Genomic DNA, 22,322 nt, shown 5'->3' on the forward strand with positions numbered 1-22,322 from the left:
TGGAGAGCGTTTCCTCTTCCCTGGAGTAATGCCTTGAGGAAAGTATACATGTTTGTCATATCTTCCCAGTGTGTGCAGACAGAGGAACATGCTGGTTTGTGTATCCTATACTGTGGTAAAGCCAGTGGTCCCAGTCATTTCTCTGTGGGGTGGGTAGCAAGGCAGATAGATCTCAAGTTAGTAAGCAGAGGGGGGTCAAGAAGAAAACTGAACAAGTGGGGCCGAAAAAACAGAGCACATGCTAACAATAGGAGACCTAGCCACATATCAGTTACATTTCCCCATTGAACCAGAATCAAATACTCCATGTTGATTTTGCAGATCTGGAGACTCCACTGCAAGGATATGGAACCTTAATGAGAACAGCAATGGGGGCTCTACACAGCTTGTGCTGAGGCACTGTATACGTGAAGGCGGACATGATGTTCCCAGTAATAAGGACGTCACCTCACTGGACTGGAACGTAAGCAGCTTTTACCATCCACATGTTTAGATAATTGCACAGCTGCCCTCCTGATGAAACATACACAAACAGTTTTTTTCCCACCTCCCACCTTGGGGTGCCCATACCAGGGGCTCATGAGCAGGTCCTAGTGTGCAGGCAGCAGTCTGGGACTGCAAAGTTGTCCCCATCATTGTGTGCTTGTATTACCTGTGAGAGGGTTGGCTCTGTCACACAACTCCATGAGCAGAAGGAGACCCAGGAAAGCATCCAGATACTGATGTGTTTTATCTTTTTTTCTGTCCTCCAGAGTGATGGAACACTGTTGGCAACAGGTTCCTATGATGGTTTTGCAAGAATATGGACAGAAGATGGTAAGTTCTGCATCTCTGGTGTGTTGAATAAGATGCACTATATGAATGATCCTAGATGGAGTGAACAGTTGTTAACTGTGAAGTCACCATGTCTGTGTTTTCCCATCTCAGGTAATCTCGCCAGCACCTTAGGTCAACATAAAGGCCCCATCTTTGCCTTGAAGTGGAACAAAAAGGGGAATTATATTTTGAGTGCTGGTGTGGATAAGGTGAGTATCAACTTTAAATTCATCCTTTTCCTCTTTGGGTATGGATTTATTTTTAGCTTCTTGGCTTCTTTGGCAAAATAACTCACTGAGATTCAGATGGTTTCTCTGGTTTGATTTTACTGTTGACCTTGAGCAAGGCATCACCCCATAATACATTTAGCTCTGTAGACCTTCATGCAGAATAAGCTCTCAGCCCAGTGATGAAAAGAGGAAAAATCTCCCAATGGAGTTCACTACTTCAGTAAGCAGTATGCTTTTGTAGATGTTTCTGTGTTGACTTTCATCCCCCCGAGCAATTCTTAATCACAGACTCTTTCCTTCCCTTGGCTCCATCTTTCCTCCTCACCTGATAAGCTGCTGCTTCCCATTATAGATGGCAGAATTCTCTGAGACCTGATACAGGGGCAAACTTCACAGAAACTCACAGAGCTGACTTAGTTTGATTTTTCTCAATCCATACTTTGGATTTTTATGGCGATTCCACCTGTTCTTCTAGTTCATGGAGTGATGGGGGTTGTTGGAAATGTTCATTCCTGCAGCGTTTTCCTTTGGAACACTGTCCAAAAGACACACGGGTGTGCCTTCTTATCTGTTATGTAATGGTTTTCTGGGTTTGAAAGCTGAGGGAAAATTTCCATCAATTTTAGTAGATTCCCCAAATACATTGGTAAAGTCTACTGTGTACCAGTTGATCTCATTAATGGTGGCATGCATATTACTGAGTGTGAAATTCACAATGTACATTATAGATTTAGGTCAGAAATACAGAAATGACATAAGTATTTTACACTATTGCATGTATAAATGATACCAGTTTGGCTATATATAGGTGTAAAATATGTTATTTATTTCTTAGAAGGAAAGGGGGCTGGTTGTCTTTTCTGGTACAAGACATTCTTCTAGATAATTCTATGAAAAAAATAGTAACTAATTTTTCCCTGTTTGCGGAGTACAGACAACAATAATTTGGGATGCCCACACAGGAGAAGCCAAACAGCAGTTTCCTTTTCATTCAGGTAGGTTTGTGGTTGGGGTTACACAGAGGCAGTCCCAGGAATTTCGTTTTCATTTAAATACATATGATATTATGATATTGTATAAGAGCAGAAATGTGTCAAGAACCTTGGGACTACTGTGAAACAAAGTATTGGCAAAAGGAAATTGGTGGCCTAGCAAAAAATAACTGGTACCTCCCTCTTACACATAACTGGGCCTGTCCCTGTGGGGTTTTCCATTTTGTAGAAAGGTGGGGGCTTTTCTCCAGGGGCATCTTAATGCTTGTAAATTGGAAGGAGAGTGTCTTTAGGGTCTTTGAAAAATGGTTTCCATGGTTTCAGGTCCACACTAGGGCTGGTATTCGTGGTCACTAGACAAGACTCCTGGGTGATGATTTTGTCTGCATCGCTGAGCTCTGTATTCAATTAATAAGGCAAATCTCCTCTCTTTCCTCCTGCCTTGCAGCACCTGCCCTTGATGTGGACTGGCAGAACAACACTACCTTTGCCTCATGCAGCACAGACATGTGCATTCATGTGTGCAGACTTAGCTGTGACCGCCCGGTCAAAACCTTCCAAGGACATACTGTAAGTGGCAGTTCTGATGCTCAGAGTTGGGAATTATAACAGCCATCTTTTCAGTGCCGGCATTAAAAGTTAACTGTAAGGGGAGCTCTCTTGATCTGCCATACTATTTAGAGCCTCTGTGGCTGACCTGGTGAGGGCTCTGTGACTGCCCGGAGTGATGGAATTAACCCAACTGAGGTGTCAGTAGTCCTGGGAATACCACAGGGTGGCTCTCTGCTAACCCTTTCTGTTCTGTCCGGAAGCTGTCACTCTTCTAAGTCCAGTCTGTTTCCCAGCTTTTAATAGGGGGCACACGTTTTATGTCTGATTTCTGTTGTTAGCTCTCTCACATTCTGCCTCCTGGTTCCATAAATGATTGCCACTGATGCTAAGTGCTCTGACCAGAGTCTACCTGTATGGGTCCTGAACCTGCTGCTTCCCAAGACCTGTATGCGGGTTCTGCTTTCTCCCCTGGAAGTTTGACTTAGGATGCAAAAGGATGGCAAGAGAGAAAGCTCTGCTCCCAGGAAGAAATTTGTGTCTCCATGGGGAATTGTGGATAGGTCAGCTGGAGATAGGCAAGACATGGAGAGGTCTGCCTGTGAGTTTTCTCTATAGCTGCAGTTGGAGACATGCATACTGCCTCATTTACACTTGGGCTCACAGATAGGCACAAACTGACACATAAATGCTCTACACTGCTCTGTAGTCACACCCTTCCTCTCTTTGATCTGGTCACAGTGAGTCTTGCTCCTTGGATTCACAGCTTCTTCCGATTTCACACCCTTCAAAACTTGGTGTTCTTACAAAGATGATCAACCACAACATTTAGAAGTGTGAAATTATTTAGAAAATAATCTGGTGTGTGAAGTTGTTTGTTAGGATGAGACAGCTGGCTTGGGAGAGGAGGCAGCTAATAGCAGTAGTGTTCCTAAGACCCCTCTGAAGAAACCCTTGAACAGTATATTCCACTATGTGGCCCTTTATATAACCACATCCCCTTCTTCCTTCTGTACCAAAAGCCTTTCTTCTCCAGTCTTGGAGTCTCTGTTACTCAGAAACCAAGAAAACCTGACAGGCCCTAGTTGTATGGCTCCCAAATCCAGCTTGATGAAGCAATGAGTTTTACTGGGGTTGCTTACAAGAATGTGGGTGAGGGGTTACTTTTAGAAGTAAAAATTACTCAAAGACACTGCACCATCAAAGCCCACCCCAGTGACAGACACAGCTCATGAAAGCTGGCATCTTGGATCTCATTAAACAGCCACAGGCCTTCCTGTGGCTCAAATGGTAAGGCAGCTTGTCTTGTCTCTGTTTCTTCTAGGCAGTTCAGCTGACCTCTGCTTCTTCCAGCACCCATGTTTGTCTAAGAGTGACTCAGCAGTCTTTTCTGCATATATACACCCTTGTGGTGGGAATTTGAAGGGCTAATGAATCTGGTCAGCTTCAGGGACCTCCTGTTCTTTTGAGTTGCTCATTTCCCTTCTTAATGAGATTCTTTCTAATATTTCACCTCACTCTTAGAATTCCTTTCAAAGTTTCATCTCAGAGGAAACTGATACACAACACAAATCCACAGGAGGGTGGATTTATTTTTCAGTGCCTTTTCTTGTTTGTAGCCTCTGGATGTGGTTTCCCTGCACACATGAATTGCTTGTGTGTGTGTCTTTGTGCTTTTTGGGTGGTAACTGGCACTGCTGTATTTGTTTTACCTAAACCTTTGTCTACCTTTACCTTATGTCCAACAAGTTACTGGTATTTCAACAGAATGATGAAGAGGAGCTGTTATATTTAAAGCACATAGGAAAGTGATGATCAAAGTCCACTTTTAAAAATAACTACTTTTAAACTGGTGGTGATAGTTCAGACCTTTAATCCCTGTACTCAGGCGGAAGAGGCAGATGATCTGTGAATTCAAGGCCAGACTGGTCTACAGAGAAAATTCCAAGATAGCTAGTGCTGTTAAACAGAGAAACCCTGTCTTGACAAACCAATAAATGAATGAATCAGTGAATGAATGAAAGAAAAAAAGAAAAGAAACTAGTTTTTGGCTCTGCTTGATGCTACATGCCTGCAATTCTAATACTCAGGAGGCTGACAAGATAGTTCCAGGCCATCCTGGGATATATAAGGAGCTCCTGGCTAACCTGTGCTGCACATTAAGTCTCTGTCTCAAACAGCCATAAATAATAACTGATTGAATTAGCTATGCTTATTATATGCAAATTCTTCCTTTGGTTTCCTTAATAAGGAAAATTTCCCTCAGGAAATATGGATGAAAATGTGGCTTGTCCTTTATAATATGTGGCAGTATTTTTTTGATGAGTTAAAAGCAAACTGAGGAAAGAAAAATCATGTGGGTGGGTTCTTGTGCTTTGTGGTCTTTGATATACTGTGAACTCCCAAAGAGTCCTTTACACTGCAGCACTGGCAGTATGCTCCTGCCCCCTGGTGGATGCCAGCCTTTCTACACAAAGGCTCTGATTTTCTGAAATGCTGTTTTCTCTTGCAGAATGAGGTCAATGCTATCAAATGGGATCCTTCTGGAATGTTGCTAGCCTCCTGCTCTGATGACATGACATTAAAGGTAATGTTGGTTCTTAAGGGGATGAGGTGCTTAATCCTAGACAAACCCTTGTGTGGCACACAGCCCTGACCACCCTAATCACCTGGGCCATTACTTTGTTACTGTCTCTTCTCCATGATTTTCCTGGTTTCTAAAGTTTTGTTCTTCCATGGAATTTTGACATCTAGGGCACAGTTCCTACTATGATACCTAGCCTTACTGTGGCCTATCTACCGGCATCCTTGTAGACTCAGCTTACCTCTGTTCTTTGCCACTTCCTTACAGCTACCTTCTAATGTGCCTGGTGGACTCCTTACTGGATTATGAACCTGTCTCAGACATGCCACCTAAGCAGTGATACCTTAAGTGCACCAGAATGAAAGATGCTGAGTCATTCTCAATTATAGGCATGGTTTTAGCTCACACTGTTGCCGATGCTTCTTCCAGATCTGGAGTATGAAGCAGGATGTGTGTGTTCATGACCTCCAAGCTCACAGCAAAGAAATATATACCATCAAGTGGAGTCCCACAGGACCAGCCACCAGCAACCCGAACTCCAACATCATGTTAGCAAGGTAAGGCAGGGTAGCCTCACAGCTCTGTGTCCTAACTGAGCACAGCTTCACTACCTCACAACTGTCACCTCCCTTTGTGTAGCTTTGTTCCCTGTTGCTTAGTGAGTGACTCAGCTGGGAAGACAGACTCACTCATAGAAATAGCAGGGCTAAAACCCTTCCAAACTGAACAAAATGGGAATTCACTGTGAAGGGGGCCAACTAGTTTCAAGTAAAACTCCCTTAGTATCCATGGAGATATTTCTGGGACCCCCTGTGGGTACCAGAATCCATGGATGCTTAATCTGCTTTGCCTACAACCTCTGAATGCATTCCCCTGTACTTTAAATTATTTCTAAACAGCCTGTAATGCCCATACAGTGAGAATGCTGTCAGGATATTTCTTAGACTATGTTGTTTAGATAACAGTGACAAGCAAAAGAGTAAGCATATGTTCAATACGATTTTGTGTTTGTGTGTGGTTTTTGTCTGTTTTGTTTGAGATGGGGTCTTATTTGTAATGATTAGGGAGATACTTCCATCTGTCATATAGTATATACATATCAGGGACAAACATTGACCCTTGAAATGGAAATGGAAAGCCAGACAGTGACAGCCCTGTGATATGTACTGCTCTTTAAATCTGAAAATAATTAAACTCTGTAACTCTTGTCAGTGTGATTGTATATGCACATGAGGGTTTAGAATTTCTCAGGTGGAAGTACATCTTCACTACATTTTTTTTCCAGTTATACCTGGATGGATTTATAGTTGTTCAAGTGGGTATGTTATAAACAATAATAGTATTTTAGAAAAGTTAGTTGAATAGTACACAAAAGCATTTTGTGTTCAGAGATGAGGGAACACAGTGGCCAAGTGGGAAAGCACCTACCTGGCTTGTGCAAAGTCCTGCGTTCTGGCTGGTGACAGCTTTACTTTTCTCTAGAGAGAAAGTGCTCACCAGAATATTCTCTTGAAGCAAATTCAAGTATATTTCAAATATACTTGACATTTACATGAGATATATCATAGAGATCTTGAAAAGCCAACCCATTTCTGTGGTTGTTTTCCCTGCTGTCTGCCTAGTGCTTCATTTGATTCTACTGTTCGACTGTGGGATGTGGAGCGAGGCGTTTGCATCCACACTCTGACCAAGCATCAGGAGCCTGTCTACAGTGTGGCGTTCAGCCCTGATGGGAAATATTTGGCCAGCGGGTCCTTTGACAAGTGTGTCCATATCTGGAATACTCAGGTAATGTCTTGACTTCCTGTGAATGTTTTTAGTTCCTCTCAGGAGTGAGTAGAGCCTCCCTATGGAAATGGCAGATGCTGTTTGACCTGCTGTGTGTATCCAATGATGTGGGGTCCTACAGGACTGGAGTCCTCTGGACTTTTTCCATCTGACCTCCAGCCAGAACTTTCAGCTTGTCATCTTGGGAGCATTCTCCCTTGGAGGAACCACTGTGTTGAGCTGTCTTAGCATGGCATGGACCCAAGTGCTAGAGAAAAAGCAAGACCTAGTTTTCTCACCTTAGAAATGTTGCTGTTTGTAGGAAGACCCTGTAGGTGGCCTTTCATAAAACCTTCCCAGGGAGATACTGTGGGACTGCCAACTTGATCTTCCTTCTGTTCACTGTGGAGCAATTCAGAGCATAAAGGAATAGGAAGCTTGAAATTTTCACATTTGAAATTGTTATGTTTGATACAAGCTCTATGAATTCTAGATTATTTCAGCAGGGACTGAAAAGGCAAGGTTGGAGTCAATATAGCCTTACAGGGTTGAGAGAGTTCTATCAAGAGTAGATGTAGACAAGAACTAGTGGGGTAGACTGGGAGGAAGTATTGCATTGGGCAGTTCTTTTTCTTTTTTTGTGCTGGGAATGCTACATAGAGCCTTAGAGATGGCAGGCCCTGAGCTACAGCTCAGCCCTTGGTCATCATTCCAATTGAGAAGTAGTCAGGGTACTGGGTACATTACTAAAAATAAGGAGTCGTCAATTTGTTTATTCTCAGGAGGATTCAGTGCTTCGCATTCATATAATTCACTTTCTTATTCTTTTTTGATTGATTGACATTTAGAAGGATTTGAATTCTTAAGTTTATGCCCCCTTGTGGCAGGGGAATCAGTAAATAAGCCATGTTCCAGGATTCCCATGAGCATTTCAGGGACATAACCCAAAGTTAGCAACATGTCTCCGGATATGCCAATAGATGTCTGTCAGCCTGGCACAGGAAAGGTAGAAGCAAGATGATCAGGATTGAAGCCTGCCCGAGCTGTATTATCGAGTAGCAAAACAGAACAAAAGGTAGAAATGTACAGGAGTACTTATTTAGAGAACAGATTTTGCTAGTGGTAACTCACTTCAAAGGTGCCAACAAGATGAAAAAAATATAGGTGCTCCTTAATATCTTTAAGGGGATGGCTCCAGGCCCCGCTGTAGATATCAGAATCTATGGGTACCAATTAACTTTAAGATGGCATAGTATGTATGTAGAACTGGTGTGCATATACATCCACTAGGTGACTCACAACACTGGTTACAATACAATGTGAATTTTTTAGGAACAGTTGCTAGTCTTTTTGGTTTTCCCTCCCTCCCTCAGTCCCACTGAGGATTGAATCCAGGGCCCTAGATAGAACTCACGATACAGTGCAGGTTCGCTTCAAACTTGGAATCCTTCCTTCTCCAGCCTCTGGAGTAGCTAGGATTGCAGGCTTGTTTATTATATTGTGGATTTTTTGTAGAGGAGTAGAATGCTGAAAAGGTCCAACAGTGTTAGGTTCATATGAAGGGAGCACAGAGTTAATTATTTTGTAGCATCTTAGAGCCTGCTGTAATTCTCTTATTATAGGCACATATATTGTTGGCTTGCTGTTGTCCATAGTCACAGTGTATACTACTCTTTATTTTTTCTATGTAAACAGAAACTAATATTTATCTAAATGTATTAACTATGTGTATGACATAGCACTTTATGGCTATAGATAACTGATGAGTAGGACTGTGGTTAGTGACTATACAGTTCATGATTCTCTAGAGGAATACAACTGATAAAATGAAGCTATATCAAAAGGAGATTTGTTAGAGTGGCTTATAGACCATGGTCTGGCTAGTCCAACAGTGGCTGTCTGGTCACAAAAGAGAGACCAAGATCTGGTAGTTGTTCAGTCCAAAGGCTAGATGTCTCAACTGGTCTTCAGTCTACTTAGCAGTGGGCTATATGAACTTGCCAGTAAGGGCAAGTAGGCTAACAACAAAAGCTTCCCATCTTCCATGTCTTTTTATGTGCGCTAACACCAGAAAGTGTGGCCCAGATTTAGGGTGGGTCTTCCCACTTCAAATGATCCAGTCAAGAAAGTGCTTCACAGGCACATCTCAGATAGTTGGGGTTTTAGTTGATTCAGACATGGCCAAGTTAACAACCAAGATTAGCTATTACAGTGACCTCTCATACATATTTTATAAAGACATTTAACTGGACTGATTTCTTCAAGTCTTGAGAAACCTCGGCTTCCAACCTCTTGTGACACATGTCAAGACAATCACTAGCATACCACAGTACCAATGTGTATATTCATTCTTCCAAACGACATATCCAAATTGATGGAAGTTATAACTTCATGACATGCTAATGCATGTAATTGTCTAATTGCTCATGGGCTGGGTATGTGCTCACTCAAGTGCTCTGAGGAGACAGAGTGAGATGTAGTTTGATAATAATCAGAACAGGAACTAGGTAGGGGCTGGAACAGGTGGAAAGACCTCAGCCCAGGGGGCTGATCCAAGTCCTATGAAGGAGACAAGAAAAGATTGCTTAGTGAGATGGTGCTTGGATATCTGCAGAAGCTAAAGGACATCTTAGCAAAGCCACTGGGGAAAGCAGAGAATGTGGCTTAGTGGTAGAGCTCTTGCCTAGCACCCTGATGCCCCAGATTTAAATGCAGCACTGAAATGTGGAAGATAAAAAAAGAAATAGGTCAAGAGGAGGTCATGAGTTAAAGCTCCCCCTCTGGCAGGTATGCATCATCTCATGGAAATGCACTGTCTTGTACTCTGTAGTACCATGAGGACTTGCTGGCATAGCCATGGTTTTAGGTGAAATATGGTGGCAGTTCTATATAGATTGGGGTGTGTATGGAAATTCTTTTAATTTTTGTGTGCTTGAGAGCTCCTTGATCAGCTAGATGTTTCTGGAAGAAGAGTGCCCCTTTTACTGTTCTCATTTTCGGGGGCTCCTCTGAGTTATGACAAATACTTTGCTTTTCAGAGTGGAAGTCTCGTCCACAGCTACCGAGGCACAGGTGGCATATTTGAGGTGTGCTGGAATGCTCGAGGAGACAAAGTGGGTGCCAGTGCATCTGATGGCTCTGTAAGTGGCACCTCTAGTCTGCTGGGAGTTGGTGGGGGGGGGCTGTAGTGCAGCTGATCCCTGATCCAACACTATGTACTTCCAAAGGCCTTGTGAGGTTTCTGTCCTGCTAAGCCTTATCACCTTAACGGGTGCTTACCACATACCATTTGCATGTGCAGGCATGCCTGAATGAAGGAGGCTTCTGTTTGGGTTGAAAATAGCGTTTTTGATAGGCGGTGGTTGGGTGTGCCTTTAATTCCAGAACTTGGGAGGCAGAGGCAGGCAGATCTCTGAGTTTGAGGCAAGTCTGGCCTATAGATCAGAGAAATCTGTCTCAAAAAAAAGGAAGGAAGAAAATAAAAAAAAATAGCCTTTTATGTCAATAAACTTGATTATTCTTAGCTTGTGTGTACCCCAGGGTGTTAAGGAATGTCTAGAGCCATACTAGGTTGTCAGTACTTCGGTGCAGGGTGCCATTAACATTTCACTGATGGAATCCAGGAATACTGGTAAGCCTCCTGAAATGCTCTGGATGCCCCCACTATAGATAAGAAATATCTGGCCACAAGTATCATTAGTACATAGGCTGAGAAACTTTTTCCTATTCTGTTGTCATGTGCATGTTCTGGCTAAACATCGTCATGAAAACCATAGCTTCCATCAGACAGGCCTCCTGGTTTCTGTGGATTATCATTGTCCACTAGCATATGTAATATTTAATTTGCCTCTGAACTTGAGGTTGCAATAACACTAGGGCAAAGGGCATTCTGGCTAATGGACTGAGTCATTAGTGTGGCCCAAGATCTTTTGTAATCTGGTCCACCATGTAGGCATCTAGTCTGTGACCCCTGCTGACAACCTTAGTCACTTTGAGTTCCTGGCATGGTCCAAGGCCTGGGTTTTCCTTTCCCTGGTCTTTGCTAGCGTTTGGTTGTTCTGGTGTTTAGAAACTAGCCTGTTTTTAGGACTTCTCTTTCTTCACGACCCTTCAGGTAAAACTTTTCAAGAATGAAGTTGGTGGCTAGGCTGTGCCTTGCTAGCATCTATTTGAAGGCATCTGGTATTATCTCTCAGAGTAACAGACACTTTATCTTTCCTTCCAGGTCTGTGTTTTAGATCTCCGAAAGTAACACAAAATGTAGAAAACAAAACCATTCTAATGGACCAGCAGTGAATGTGTGGGATTGCAGCATCCTTCCTATGATGGGCTCCAAACTGTGTGAACTTGACTTGTTTGAGTCTACTTGGAAATCACCTGTCCCTGGCCACAGGATTCTCCCTCCCTCCCCCCTAATCTGCATCCAGAAGTTTAAAACACAAACAAATACAAAGTCATACACATGGTTGTATCACAGGAATATGGTTTTCACCTAGAATGCTCAGCTGGGGAAGGATGAAGCCATCAGCTACATGGTGCATGGTTTGGTTTCCATCCAGAACAGGCTCTCATGATTGAACAGGGAAGGAAGAACATAAAGCTGTGCCAAAAAATAGAGAAAAGGTTTAAAAAAGAAAACAAACAAACAAAAAACAAAAAAAAAAGAAAAATGCTGTGATAAACCAAAAGGGAGGAAAAATCTGCCCCTCATGGTATTTCCCTCCTATCAATTTGGATACTACAGTTGCTCTCCAAAAGACCGGTTTGTACCAATGAAACGTGTGACTTTGTAATCCCAACGCTGTATTTTCTAGAACCTTCTTTGGTGGTTTTCTATCTGCTAAAATTCTGTGGTCTGGGGGGCCTCCCACCACAGATAGAAACTGTTTTTGGCTTATTCTTTCTGTCCTCCCTTGTTGCTCCCCACTCCTCCTCTAATGTCCTTGCTCTGGTGTGGTCTCACTTTTAATGAAAGCCTGCATAGGTATGGCCACATGCACACAATGGATCTTTGATGGACAGCACTCTCCTTCCCTCTCGTCCCACCCCTACCCATCGCTTACTCTCTGTCCCTTTCTCATAGTTGCTTCACATTAGGTCCCAAAGGCACTTTCAGAGCATAGTAAGTGCTTTATGTAAGAAGGCAGGGAGGGGGACTTTTTACAGAAAAAAAAAAGACTTATAAGAGAAAGATCCTGGAGTATTTTTTGAAAAAAATATTTTTATGTTAAAATGACTTTAAAATCCTAAAATGGCCATCAGACATAGAGAGTTTTGTGAAATTCATATTTAAGAGACTAAGAAGACACTGGCAGAGTCTGAGGTGTCTAATTACCCCTTTCCCTTCAGCTTCAAGAAAGGCAGTTAGGAAAATCGTGGATTGGGAAGCGTCCTATGGAAGAATGAGGGGATTATTTGGCAGCTGTGGGGAAGAGCCCACTGGTTTGGCACCAAGCAGAACTGTTTGATGCACATTTACTTCAGCATCCAATAGGAACACAGTGCAGAGGCCACCGTGACCAACAGTGTGGCTGTAGGGCACCTGCCAGCTATTTCTTTCTCACAGCAGTGTAGCTACAGATGGGCACTTTATCAAGAGTATGCTTGGTGAATCTTGCAAAACCTACCCAAAGGCCCCTGTGTCCCTCAGTCTCGTGAAGACAAAGAGTATCAAGGGAGACTTTGAATTCTAAAATGAATTATGACCCAAGTAGAATGTCATAAATCATTTCTGCCCACATCACAGTTCCTCTTACAGAAGATTAGGACAAAGCTTTAAAAAAAAACTGAGGAAAATGAAGAAAGAATTTTTCTTAAAAAAAAAAAAAAAACAAAAAAAAAAAAACAAAAAACAACAACAACAAAAAAAGAAAAACAGCTAAATACGGCGTTGTGTGCCTGGTAAAATTTGCCATCATTGAATCAGGTGACCTTTGTTTGCTTCTTGTCATAACTTAACACTGGCTTGGGTTTTTTTTTTTTTTTTTATTAGTAAAGAGGGACAGACAGAAGGGGCTGGGCCAAGTCAGTGGGGCTGCAAGTGGCAGTATGCAGGGTCCAGTCTGCAGCTTAGGTAAGTGTTATTTAGAGGGAAGTATCCATATGTGGAGCCAGAAATCAGCCAGCAGGGACAGTGAGGCGCTTCCTGCACAAGAGACCAATGTTAAGACCAAGAACCTGAATCGTGAATGGGCCTCCACTTTGACTTGTACATTATTTGAGCCCTCAAAATCCAAGTGTTGTGTTACTGAGTTGAGCGGTGTGTTTGGACTCGGGCACCTAAACACTTAGCAAAGAAAGCCTGAGTTCTGTTGAGAATTTGATTGTAGCAGGTGTCTCTGCATAAGTGCATATGATGTTTTCCTGCCCTGAGACTGCTTTAGCTTTAGAATACAGTTTTGAAAGTCCAGCTAAATCCCATCTTTGTTCCCCAAATAAAATTCTGTTCATGTCTATAGAAGATGAACTGGTAAAAGTCAGCCTGTTGTAAGGATATGGCTTTCATTTGGCAAGTTCCACATTGCTATACGATGGTGATGGGTAAATGGCACATAAGGGATTCATCAGACAATCTCTGGGTGTCCAGGCTACACCCCCGATGAATCTAAGCCACATTAGAATTATTTTGGAGTCAATGGCTGTGAGACTAGGACAAAAAAGTTCGATATACACACGAACAAACATAAAGACCATTTAATTCCCTGGCCTTGCAGGGAAACATGGACAGGAATTTAGTGCTGGCCGTGAGGGGACCAAGCAGAAGAATGCAGCCCACACCCCTGAAGTCCATCCCCATAAAACAGTTCATTCTATAGCTGTTTCTAAGGTGGCCAGCATTTGGACGCCACCATTTGCCCTGCTGTCACAGGGCAGGTGCATCATATTTTGTGGTGAAGGGGTGGCCCGTGTATAATGCTGTTACCTAACATTGTTTATAACTCCTAAAACATTGTGAGGAATGGTTAAAGTCTTGTGACCAAATTCAACTTTGAAAGCAGTGTAGTGACATAGCAGCCTTTACAGGTATTTTTCCTTGAGTTTGAAGTAACCACACCATTCCCAGCACATCCAGGATGCTGCCTGTAGAGGACCGAAGGGCCAGATGGACAATTCTCTGACCCCACTCAACACCATAGGACTTGACTTTTTGTTCTGTCTGACTTAAGAAATAGATCATGGAGCCAAGTGAAGTGCACTTTGTCACATGTAAGGATCTGCTTTGTTCCTTGTTGCTTTTCCCTTTTCAAACCTTTCATTCTACCTTCCCATTCTGTTTCTTGTCAAATGCATAAATGTCTGTTGCGCAGCTCACTGAAGTTTTGAATTCTGGCTTGTGCAGTTTTTATTGTCTGTGTCAGACGTACAGCCAGACATGGTCCTCTTTCAGCATTTTCCACTTTCTGTTAAGCACCATCAATACCCCCCTCCCCTCCTGTCCTCTATCCCCCACGCCCAGTCACCCCTCACGCTCTTCAAGAAGAAAAAAAAAGAATCACCTTGTGTGTTGTAGCTCATTTGTTTCAAGAGAGAATCAACAGATCATATTCAGTGTCTTGAATAAATTGCTCTATTTTGATATTAGAGAACATAGTGGCTGTGTTTTTCTTATTGTTTGCTTCATCTTGGTATCTGACAAATGAAGGAGAGAACAATGGATGGCTTTTCTTGTTGCTGTGGCAGGATACCTGGCAAAACAACTTTAGAGAGGAAAGATTAATTTTGGCTCTTGGTTTGATAAGGCACAGTTCATCGTGGAGGTTGTGATCCTGGCCCCATCTGTGGCAAGAGTATGAGTTAGCATGCTTATGTCTTATGTACCCATAGATCAGTAAGTGGCACAAGCTTAAACTCACAAAGTCCCATATCTAAATCAGCCACCTAGGCCCCATAACCTGCTAATGTGAGGCCATCATAGAAGAGGGACACTCTAAGCTCCCCCATGGTTACAGGGATATCTGAAGCTTACTTGAATAAGGGTGAAGATCTGAGACACTTAGATCATATGAGTAGGTGTGAAGCCCTGTTTGAGCAGAAGGAAAAGGTCAGTTGCCCCAGTGAGAAAGTGTCAGTCAGAGTAAGGTAAAGCAGAAAGATCCCAGATCCACTTGAACTAAAGATGAATAGTTCTGCATACCTTGTGCAGTTGAGGAACACTGGGTAGTAACTCTTTGCTAGGGACCCCCTCGCATGTTCCAATTCTTTATCATAGTCCATAATGGCCATATTTTTGGCCGTAATGGTCTGAAGTTTTTTTTATCATAGGTATTGACTACCTAGGACATGAGGGGAAGATTTGAGATCTCAAGGATGGGTCTTGGGCCCCCATGGATATAAGGGAATGATCTGAGACTATATAGAGTAATGGGCAAGGTCTGATGCTCCCTGACTCAGGGACAAATCATATGTCACCTTGGATATAAGGGGAAGTTCCTCTTTGTCAAAGAAAGTTTTCATACCCCCCTTGGGAGAGGGAGTGTCTTCAATTCACCATGTTAGAGGAAGGAATGGAGCCAACTCTGACCCAGGGGTAGTTCCAGTGGCACCTTAATCAGATGTGGAATGTGTATCTTTTAAGAAGAGGTTGGATTGGGCATAATCTTGTCAAAGAAAAATTCTGAGAACTCGGGAAAGGGGTGCATTGTTAATTTCCTTGGCCAGAGGGGCAAATGCCCCAGCTGAATTGGCAGAATAGGAAAATACACTTCCCCATTCCTTGGGCAGATGAATGTCTCAGGTTAACTTGTACGGTAGAAAAAGGTTCAGCACTACCACATTAGCTTCCAGCATTTCCCAGTCATGTCAGATAACAATCAATACTCTTAAAACAGGATGAGTGGTTGTACATTTCAAGAATTATTTCAGTTGTTCAGGTCTATGAATGAAAGATGGGAACATTTAATTTCTAATGACCACCTGGAAGGCAGATGGCCAAGTTCGTTCAGCTTTGTAATCTAAACCAAGAATGTCTGAGGTCCCATGGGTCTTAAGAGTATTTGCCTAGCTAACCCTGCTGAGACAGACACTCTGTGCCATCTTTGTTAGAATGAAGTGGGTGTGAATTCATCACAAACATAAGAGGGTCTTTTAAAGCTTCCTTCATCAGAAGGGTAGGCCCGAAGCCCCCTTGAACAGTGAATACAGGTCTGAGGCCCCCTTGTTCATAGTGGCCCTTTACCGGAATGGCATGTTCCAATCCTTGAGCAAAAATGGATTGTCTGAAGTCCTCTTAGTCAAAATAGAAAGATCATAGACCTACTTCTGTTCTCTTTGTGCAGAGGGAGTGATTTATGTTACCCTTGGTTTAAGGCCTTTTTAATGACAAGGGGAATGGCTGAGGCCTGCTTGATGAGGTATGAGGCTTCACACAAAATCAATGTTTAAGACCCCTTTGGACAAATAGGTAAGGTCAGAGCAGAATTTGGTAAAAAGAGAGATATTACATTCCCTCCAATCAAATGGGAAGGAATAATGCCCCCTGGGAATAGAGGAAGCACTGAGATCCTCTTGTGAGAGTAGAAAATTCTGCAGCTTAATTGGGCAAAGGTGAAGGCCTGAACCCTCTTGGGCAGAAGAAGAAAGTCCCATATAGCCCTTGATGGAAGGGAAATGGAATATACCACATGCCTTATACTGTGGAGGAAGTTCAGCAAGTTCCAACTCTTCACAATTCGCCAGTGTCAGCTTGCTTCAAGCAGGTTAAAAGGGTGTCCCTGGCTAGTTTTCATTCATCTGTCCAAATATGTGCAGGCCATTTCATTTCTCATGACTAGCTTGAAGTCAGATAATGGGTTCGAGACTCTAGAGTGTAAATCCTGGGCTTGGCCAGAGAATCTCTCATGGCTTTGTCAGAACTATTAGATGGGGAAGATCTTAGACTATATCGTTCAAAAGGGGAAAGTATTAGAGTAGGACAGAGCAGGAAGATATAAGCCTTTGAAGAGGATGAATATCCCAGGGTATATTACACATTGTAGAATGTGGCAGGCACTCCCTCAGCAGTTACCACATCTTCAGGAACTCCATTGTAGGACTCCATTGCAATTAGAGCATTCTTGTAACAAGCTCAATGGCATTCCTTTGTTTCGTGTTCCCCTTAAACTTACGAGTATCGTCGTGAAGGATGTGACCTCTCTACTTCTCATGACCAATTTGAATGTAGATGGCATAGGTTCCATGGTAAACTTTATACTCTTCTGCTACAGGATCTCAATCCAGAGTTCTCTGAGCTCCTTTGGGCACAGGTTTATTTGCCTGGCTACAGAGTTCAGGAGTGGAAAGTTGAAGAACCTCTTAGTTGAAAGGATAGATATGATGTTCTCATAGACAGGCTCTTAAGCCTCTTTGGTCATGTGGGGAATGTCTGCAGCACCTTGAGAAGAGATTGACAATCTGAGATCCCTTTGGTCACAGGGCCAGGTCAGTAGCCTACATCATCAGAAGGGCATGTCTTAGCCCTTCCTTCCCACTCCCCTTGTGCAGAAAGGGAATATCTGAAGGTTCCTTGGTTATAGGAGAGAGTTCATAGGTTTCCTTAAGCAAAAGATGAAGGTGTTAGTTTTACTTGGTTAGAGGGAGTAGATTTAAGGTCCCTTTTGGCAGATGGGAAAGGTCTAAGGTCCCCTTAGGAGAGTAGATCTGAAGACTACTCTCTTCATAATAGTACTTCTGACACTGTTTCAGAGTCCATTAGTAAGAGGAGCTAAGTCTCAAGTTCTCTTGCATACTACTGGGGGTTCTAAGGCCCCTGTAGTTAAAGAAACTATAAAGTCCCCTTGGAAAGAAGTTTGAGGTCTTCTCATTCAGAAAGATAATGCTTGAGGCTTGCTTGAGGAGAGTAGACTATCCTGAGGCCCACCTGGTTGGAGGTAACATATTTGAGGCCTTCTTGCATACAGGTGGAGTATATGAGGCTCCTTTGGTTAGTTGTTTCAGGTCTGAGACCCTATTAAGAGTAGGAGTGGGTCATAGTCTCCCTTGTTCAGACTGGTTAGATCTCTTGGCTTCTTGATCCTTGGTGGCATGTCTAATGCCATCTTGGCATTGGTGGCATGTCTAGTGCCATCTTGGCAGAAGTCAAAGATCTGAATCCCTACAGTTCTAAAAATATAGGTCTGAGGCCTCTTTGATCCATCGAGGAAGGTCTGAGGCCCCCTTGGGTGGAAATAGTTATGATTCATAATTGACCAGAAGTGGAAGATCTAAAGGTGTCCTTGGTCAGATGGAGCATGTCTGAGACCCCCTTTCATGACAATGGAAAAGTCTGAGGACTTTGAGGTAGAAGAAGATTTGAAGCTCCTTTAGAGACACTAGGTCACAGACACCCCCTCTTGAATAGAACTCATGTAGATCCCCACTGGACAGAGTGGGAAGACCTGAGGCCTCCTTATGTAGAAGAAAATGGTCTGAGGCCCCCTTGGACAGAAGTTGAAAGTCTGATTCACCCTTGATCAGAAGGGAAATTCCTTAATCCCCTCTCCCCTTGGTCACAAAGAGCATATCTGAGGCCCAGTTTTTTAGAAGGGGCAAGTCTAAGGTCTCCTTGTCCAGAGTGGGAAAAATCTGAGCCCCCTTTTATTAAAGGGCTTATATCTGATGCCACCTTCATAAGAGTAGGAAAGCCCAGGGCTCTGGTGATTGGAAAGAAAAATGTCTGAAGGCACCTTGGGGACAGAAGATAGGCTTCCATGTCTCATTTTCCAGCAGAGTCCTTTGAAGGCTGCATTGGAAAATGTAGAAATATTTGTGGCCTCCTTAGGTAGAAGGGGCAAGTCTGAGATCCCTTGTTTGTGTTATGGGAGGGATTGCTGCTCCCTAGGTAAGAGGGTGCAGATCTCAGCTTCCTTTTTTTACCTTCCTTGAATAAAAGGTAAGATATTAGTTTGGCCTGTGATCAGTATGCCTTGTTGGATGGAAGATGTATGTTTGTGTTTCCCTTGGTAGATCTGAAGTCTTCATGGGCAAAGGAGGTTGGTCTTTGGCTCTCTAGGCCAGAGTACAATACTCTGAGGCCTAGTTGTTAGTAAGTGATTGCTGGCTACTCCCTTGGGCAGAATGGGAATCCCCAAGACCCACTTTTGCTAAGATGGAGTGTTTGAAGCTCCTTGGACAGAAAGAGAATGTTTCACACCCTCTTTGGTAGAAGAAAGGTGAGTGAGACCTCTTTGGACAGATATGGCAGGTGTAAGGCACCCTTGAGTAGTGGTAGATCTTAGGCCTATTTTAGAAGAAGACCTGACACTCTCTCCTCCAATTTGACAGAAGCAAAGGGGAAGGTTTGAAGTCCTCTTGGTCTGATGGTAATGTTCTGAAGCCCTCTTGTACAAAGGGATAAAGTTTAAATCTTCATTGGATATTAGAATACCTAGGGCCCACTTGGGGAGAGAAATGTGTGAGGACATATCCATGAGAAGTGATAAATGTAAAGCCCTGTTGTGTAGATATGGATGAGTTTGGAGCCACTTGAGAAAATGTGGAAGGTTTCAGAGCCCCTTGAACAAATGTGGATCAGAGCCCCTTGGGAAGACGTGGATAAGAGCCCCTTGGGCAGATAGAGAAGGTTTTAGAGCCCCCTTGGGCAGATGTACGTTTCAGAGCTTCTTAGATTTGGAAGGGTTCAGGGTCCCTTGGGCAAATGTGAAAAGTATGCCTTCCTTGGGGAGTAGTGATAGGGTCTTCAGCTCTTTTTTGTAAGGAAAGATTTCAGCAAAAGAGGTAGATTTGAAGTCCTCTTGGTCTAATGTGGGAGGTTCTGAAGCTACTTTGTCATAGGGAGCATGTTTCATGCTCTTTTTGGTAGAAACAAAAAAAAAAAAAAAAAAAAACTCCCATCTGGGTGAAGAATGAGTGTCTTAGTCCCCCTTCATGAGAAGTGATTGGTCTGAAACCCATTTATGCAGGCTGGATGATCCCAGTTGGCCTGTTGAACAGATAGGGACGGTTCCAGAGGCATTTGGGTATATGAAAAAAGCCATGGATTCCTTTGCATATATGTGGGAATTCCAAAAGTCCCTTAAGCATATGGGTAAGGTGCTAAAGCCCTTCTGTATATATGGAAGTCCCTAACACCTGTTGGACAGATGAGAAAAGTACTAACTCCCCTTGTATAGATGTGAGCAGTCCCACAACACAGCAGTGCAAAGGAAGGTCATAGAGACTGTTGTGTGTTTATGTGGAAGTTAGCCCTTTCAGCAGACAGTGAAAGTGGTAGAGCCCTTGTGAATATGTGAGCAGTCCCAGAGCTCCTTGGATTATAAAATAGGCCACAGTGCTCTCTTGGGCAGTTATCCTAGAGCTCCTTAAATTATCTAATCTGAAAAATCACAATTTCTTTGGCACATGACTTTGCCATAACATTAAACATTCTAGTGTTCTTTTCTTCTCCAAAGTGCACATTTTTGCCCCATTTGTTGCTTTTGTGTTGTAGATTTAAGAATAATCAGAAATAACCATACCATGGACTACATGTTAGGTGAAATTTCTTTTGCCAAATAAGTTCACTACCTTTTAATATAACCCAAAGCAAGATCTTCAGATACTGGGAGAATCTGGCCATACCATTTACCCAATTATCACATAAATAGCTTCTAACCCAGCTGCTATAAGAGCCCTTGCTCCCATTTGAAACTTCATAAGCTGGGCCTCCATTATCCCAGTAGTCTCAGTACTACTGTCTTTCAGGATCCTACTAGAATGGCTTGTTAAGCTCTGCTTACAACATTTAACTGGTTCTCAAATTCAAAGTTCTAATGTCTTTCACTTTTCTCCAAAAACAACATAGTTGTGTTCTTCACAGAAACAACTAACTTTTGGTACCATATTCTTCATTAGTGACTTCTCTGTTGCTGTGTTAAAATGCCATGACTACCAGCAACTTACAGAAGAGTTTATTTTGGCTCATGATTCCAAAGGGAGTGTCCACAATTGTAGGAAAAGGCATGGCAGCAAGCAGGAAGAACAGGAAGCTGGCTGATCACATTTTCTTTCACACCCAGGAAATAGGGAGGCAACATAGGACAAGGCTGTAAACCCTGAAGGCCTGCACCACAATGACGTACATCAAGGCTCTGCTTCCTAGATGTTTCATAACCTCCCCAAACAAAACTACATCTTTTGACTCTTTGTTCAAATACATGAACCTATAGGGGATATTTTTTATTCAAACCACCATAGTCTTGTCTCTGGAGAATGCCAACTAACCTAGGTATAAAATATTTAAGAACTGCAGTTTTGAGGCACTAATGTGGTAAAATGGAGATTATAGACAGAAAAGTAACTGTTTAAGACTCTTCAATATTGATTGACTTGTTACAACTTATTTCCATGATCGTGGAGAGTTGGGATGTTAGATGTCTGCAATCAGGTCATTTTGGGAAATGCACAGCTCCCTTTGTAGCTATCACCACTCACCTCTGTTTGACCACTCTTATTCTTTGTAATGTACAAAAAAGACCACTAGCTTCTACCAAATCAAAGGCAAAGATATTATAAAAGGCTGATAGTAAAGTGTGTTGGTTTTTTTTAACTTTGCTTTAAATCAGCTACTTGATGCTCTCAGTCATTTGTTTTAATGTCTTGAAAAAGTTAAAAATGCCATGATCTAGTACTTTCTTTTGTTGTATAATGATAAAAACTTTGGGATCATGGTATTTGAGTCCATGTTTCCAGATTATGGTCATTCATATTTGGTTCCAGAATAAATGATCTCTTACTCCTTTTAAATTGAGAGCTGTGTTTTTGTGTCTATAATGCACAAATACCCTAAGAAAGTCATATTATCTAGATATTACTGTATGTATGTAAAAGGTAACATCTCAAATGGAGGCAAGATAGGATGATATGAAATTGTAGTGACATTGTGCTCACTTAGGGTCAGATGGCTTGTCCTCGGAGATACTTTAATAAAGTATGCAGGAAAGTAATTTGGTTGTGCTTACTTAGAACTAAAATGGTTCAAAACAATCCCCTCTTCTAGTAACCTTAATGATGCCCTCTCATAATTCCACCTTACAACATTGTATAGTGGGAAAAAAAGCCTTCTATCTTTTGGCCTTGCTGCAAATTACATTCTTTGGGCAATGTTAGAAAATGGGGAAGTATTTTAACAACCGTTTGAGATGTAAACTGTAAATTGGGAGCCACCCAAATCCCTATATACCAGTGGTTCTCAACCTTCCTAATGGTGTGGATGGTGTGGTGACTTCCCAACCACAAAATTACTCCATTGTTACTTCATGACTGTAATTGTGCTACTGTTTGAATTGCAGTTTAAATAGTTTTTTTGTAAAGAGGTTTGTCAAGGATGTCACAGTCCACAGGTTGAGAACACTGCTATATACTCATTGTATATATTGGGTGCACTCAATTTTTCTCTTTCATGGAGCATCT

At 42.5% G+C, this 22,322-nt stretch overlaps 1 protein-coding gene across 15 annotated transcripts in view; it reads left to right on the forward strand.

Annotated features, from left to right (window-relative positions):
• The window catches only part of LOC127218261 (F-box-like/WD repeat-containing protein TBL1X), a 153,866-nt gene extending 139,342 nt beyond the window's left edge, over positions 1-14,524 (forward strand). For all 15 annotated transcript variants that reach the window (XM_051179280.1, XM_051179283.1, XM_051179281.1 and 12 more), the window contains 10 exons: positions 322-463; positions 753-816; positions 928-1,025; positions 1,981-2,041; positions 2,487-2,608; positions 5,100-5,174; positions 5,601-5,728; positions 6,794-6,959; positions 9,977-10,078; positions 11,164-14,524. In XM_051179280.1, coding sequence (XP_051035237.1) covers positions 322-463; positions 753-816; positions 928-1,025; positions 1,981-2,041; positions 2,487-2,608; positions 5,100-5,174; positions 5,601-5,728; positions 6,794-6,959; positions 9,977-10,078; positions 11,164-11,190 — 985 coding nt within the window. In that variant the 3' untranslated portion in view covers positions 11,191-14,524. The remainder of the gene's footprint in view (positions 1-321; positions 464-752; positions 817-927; positions 1,026-1,980; positions 2,042-2,486; positions 2,609-5,099; positions 5,175-5,600; positions 5,729-6,793; positions 6,960-9,976; positions 10,079-11,163) is intronic.
• The last annotated feature ends 7,798 nt before the right edge of the window (positions 14,525-22,322 follow it).

The sequence above is a fragment of the Phodopus roborovskii genome, unplaced genomic scaffold, assembly GCF_943737965.1.
Source record: "Phodopus roborovskii unplaced genomic scaffold, PHOROB, whole genome shotgun sequence".
Taxonomy (NCBI): Eukaryota; Metazoa; Chordata; class Mammalia; order Rodentia; family Cricetidae; genus Phodopus; species Phodopus roborovskii.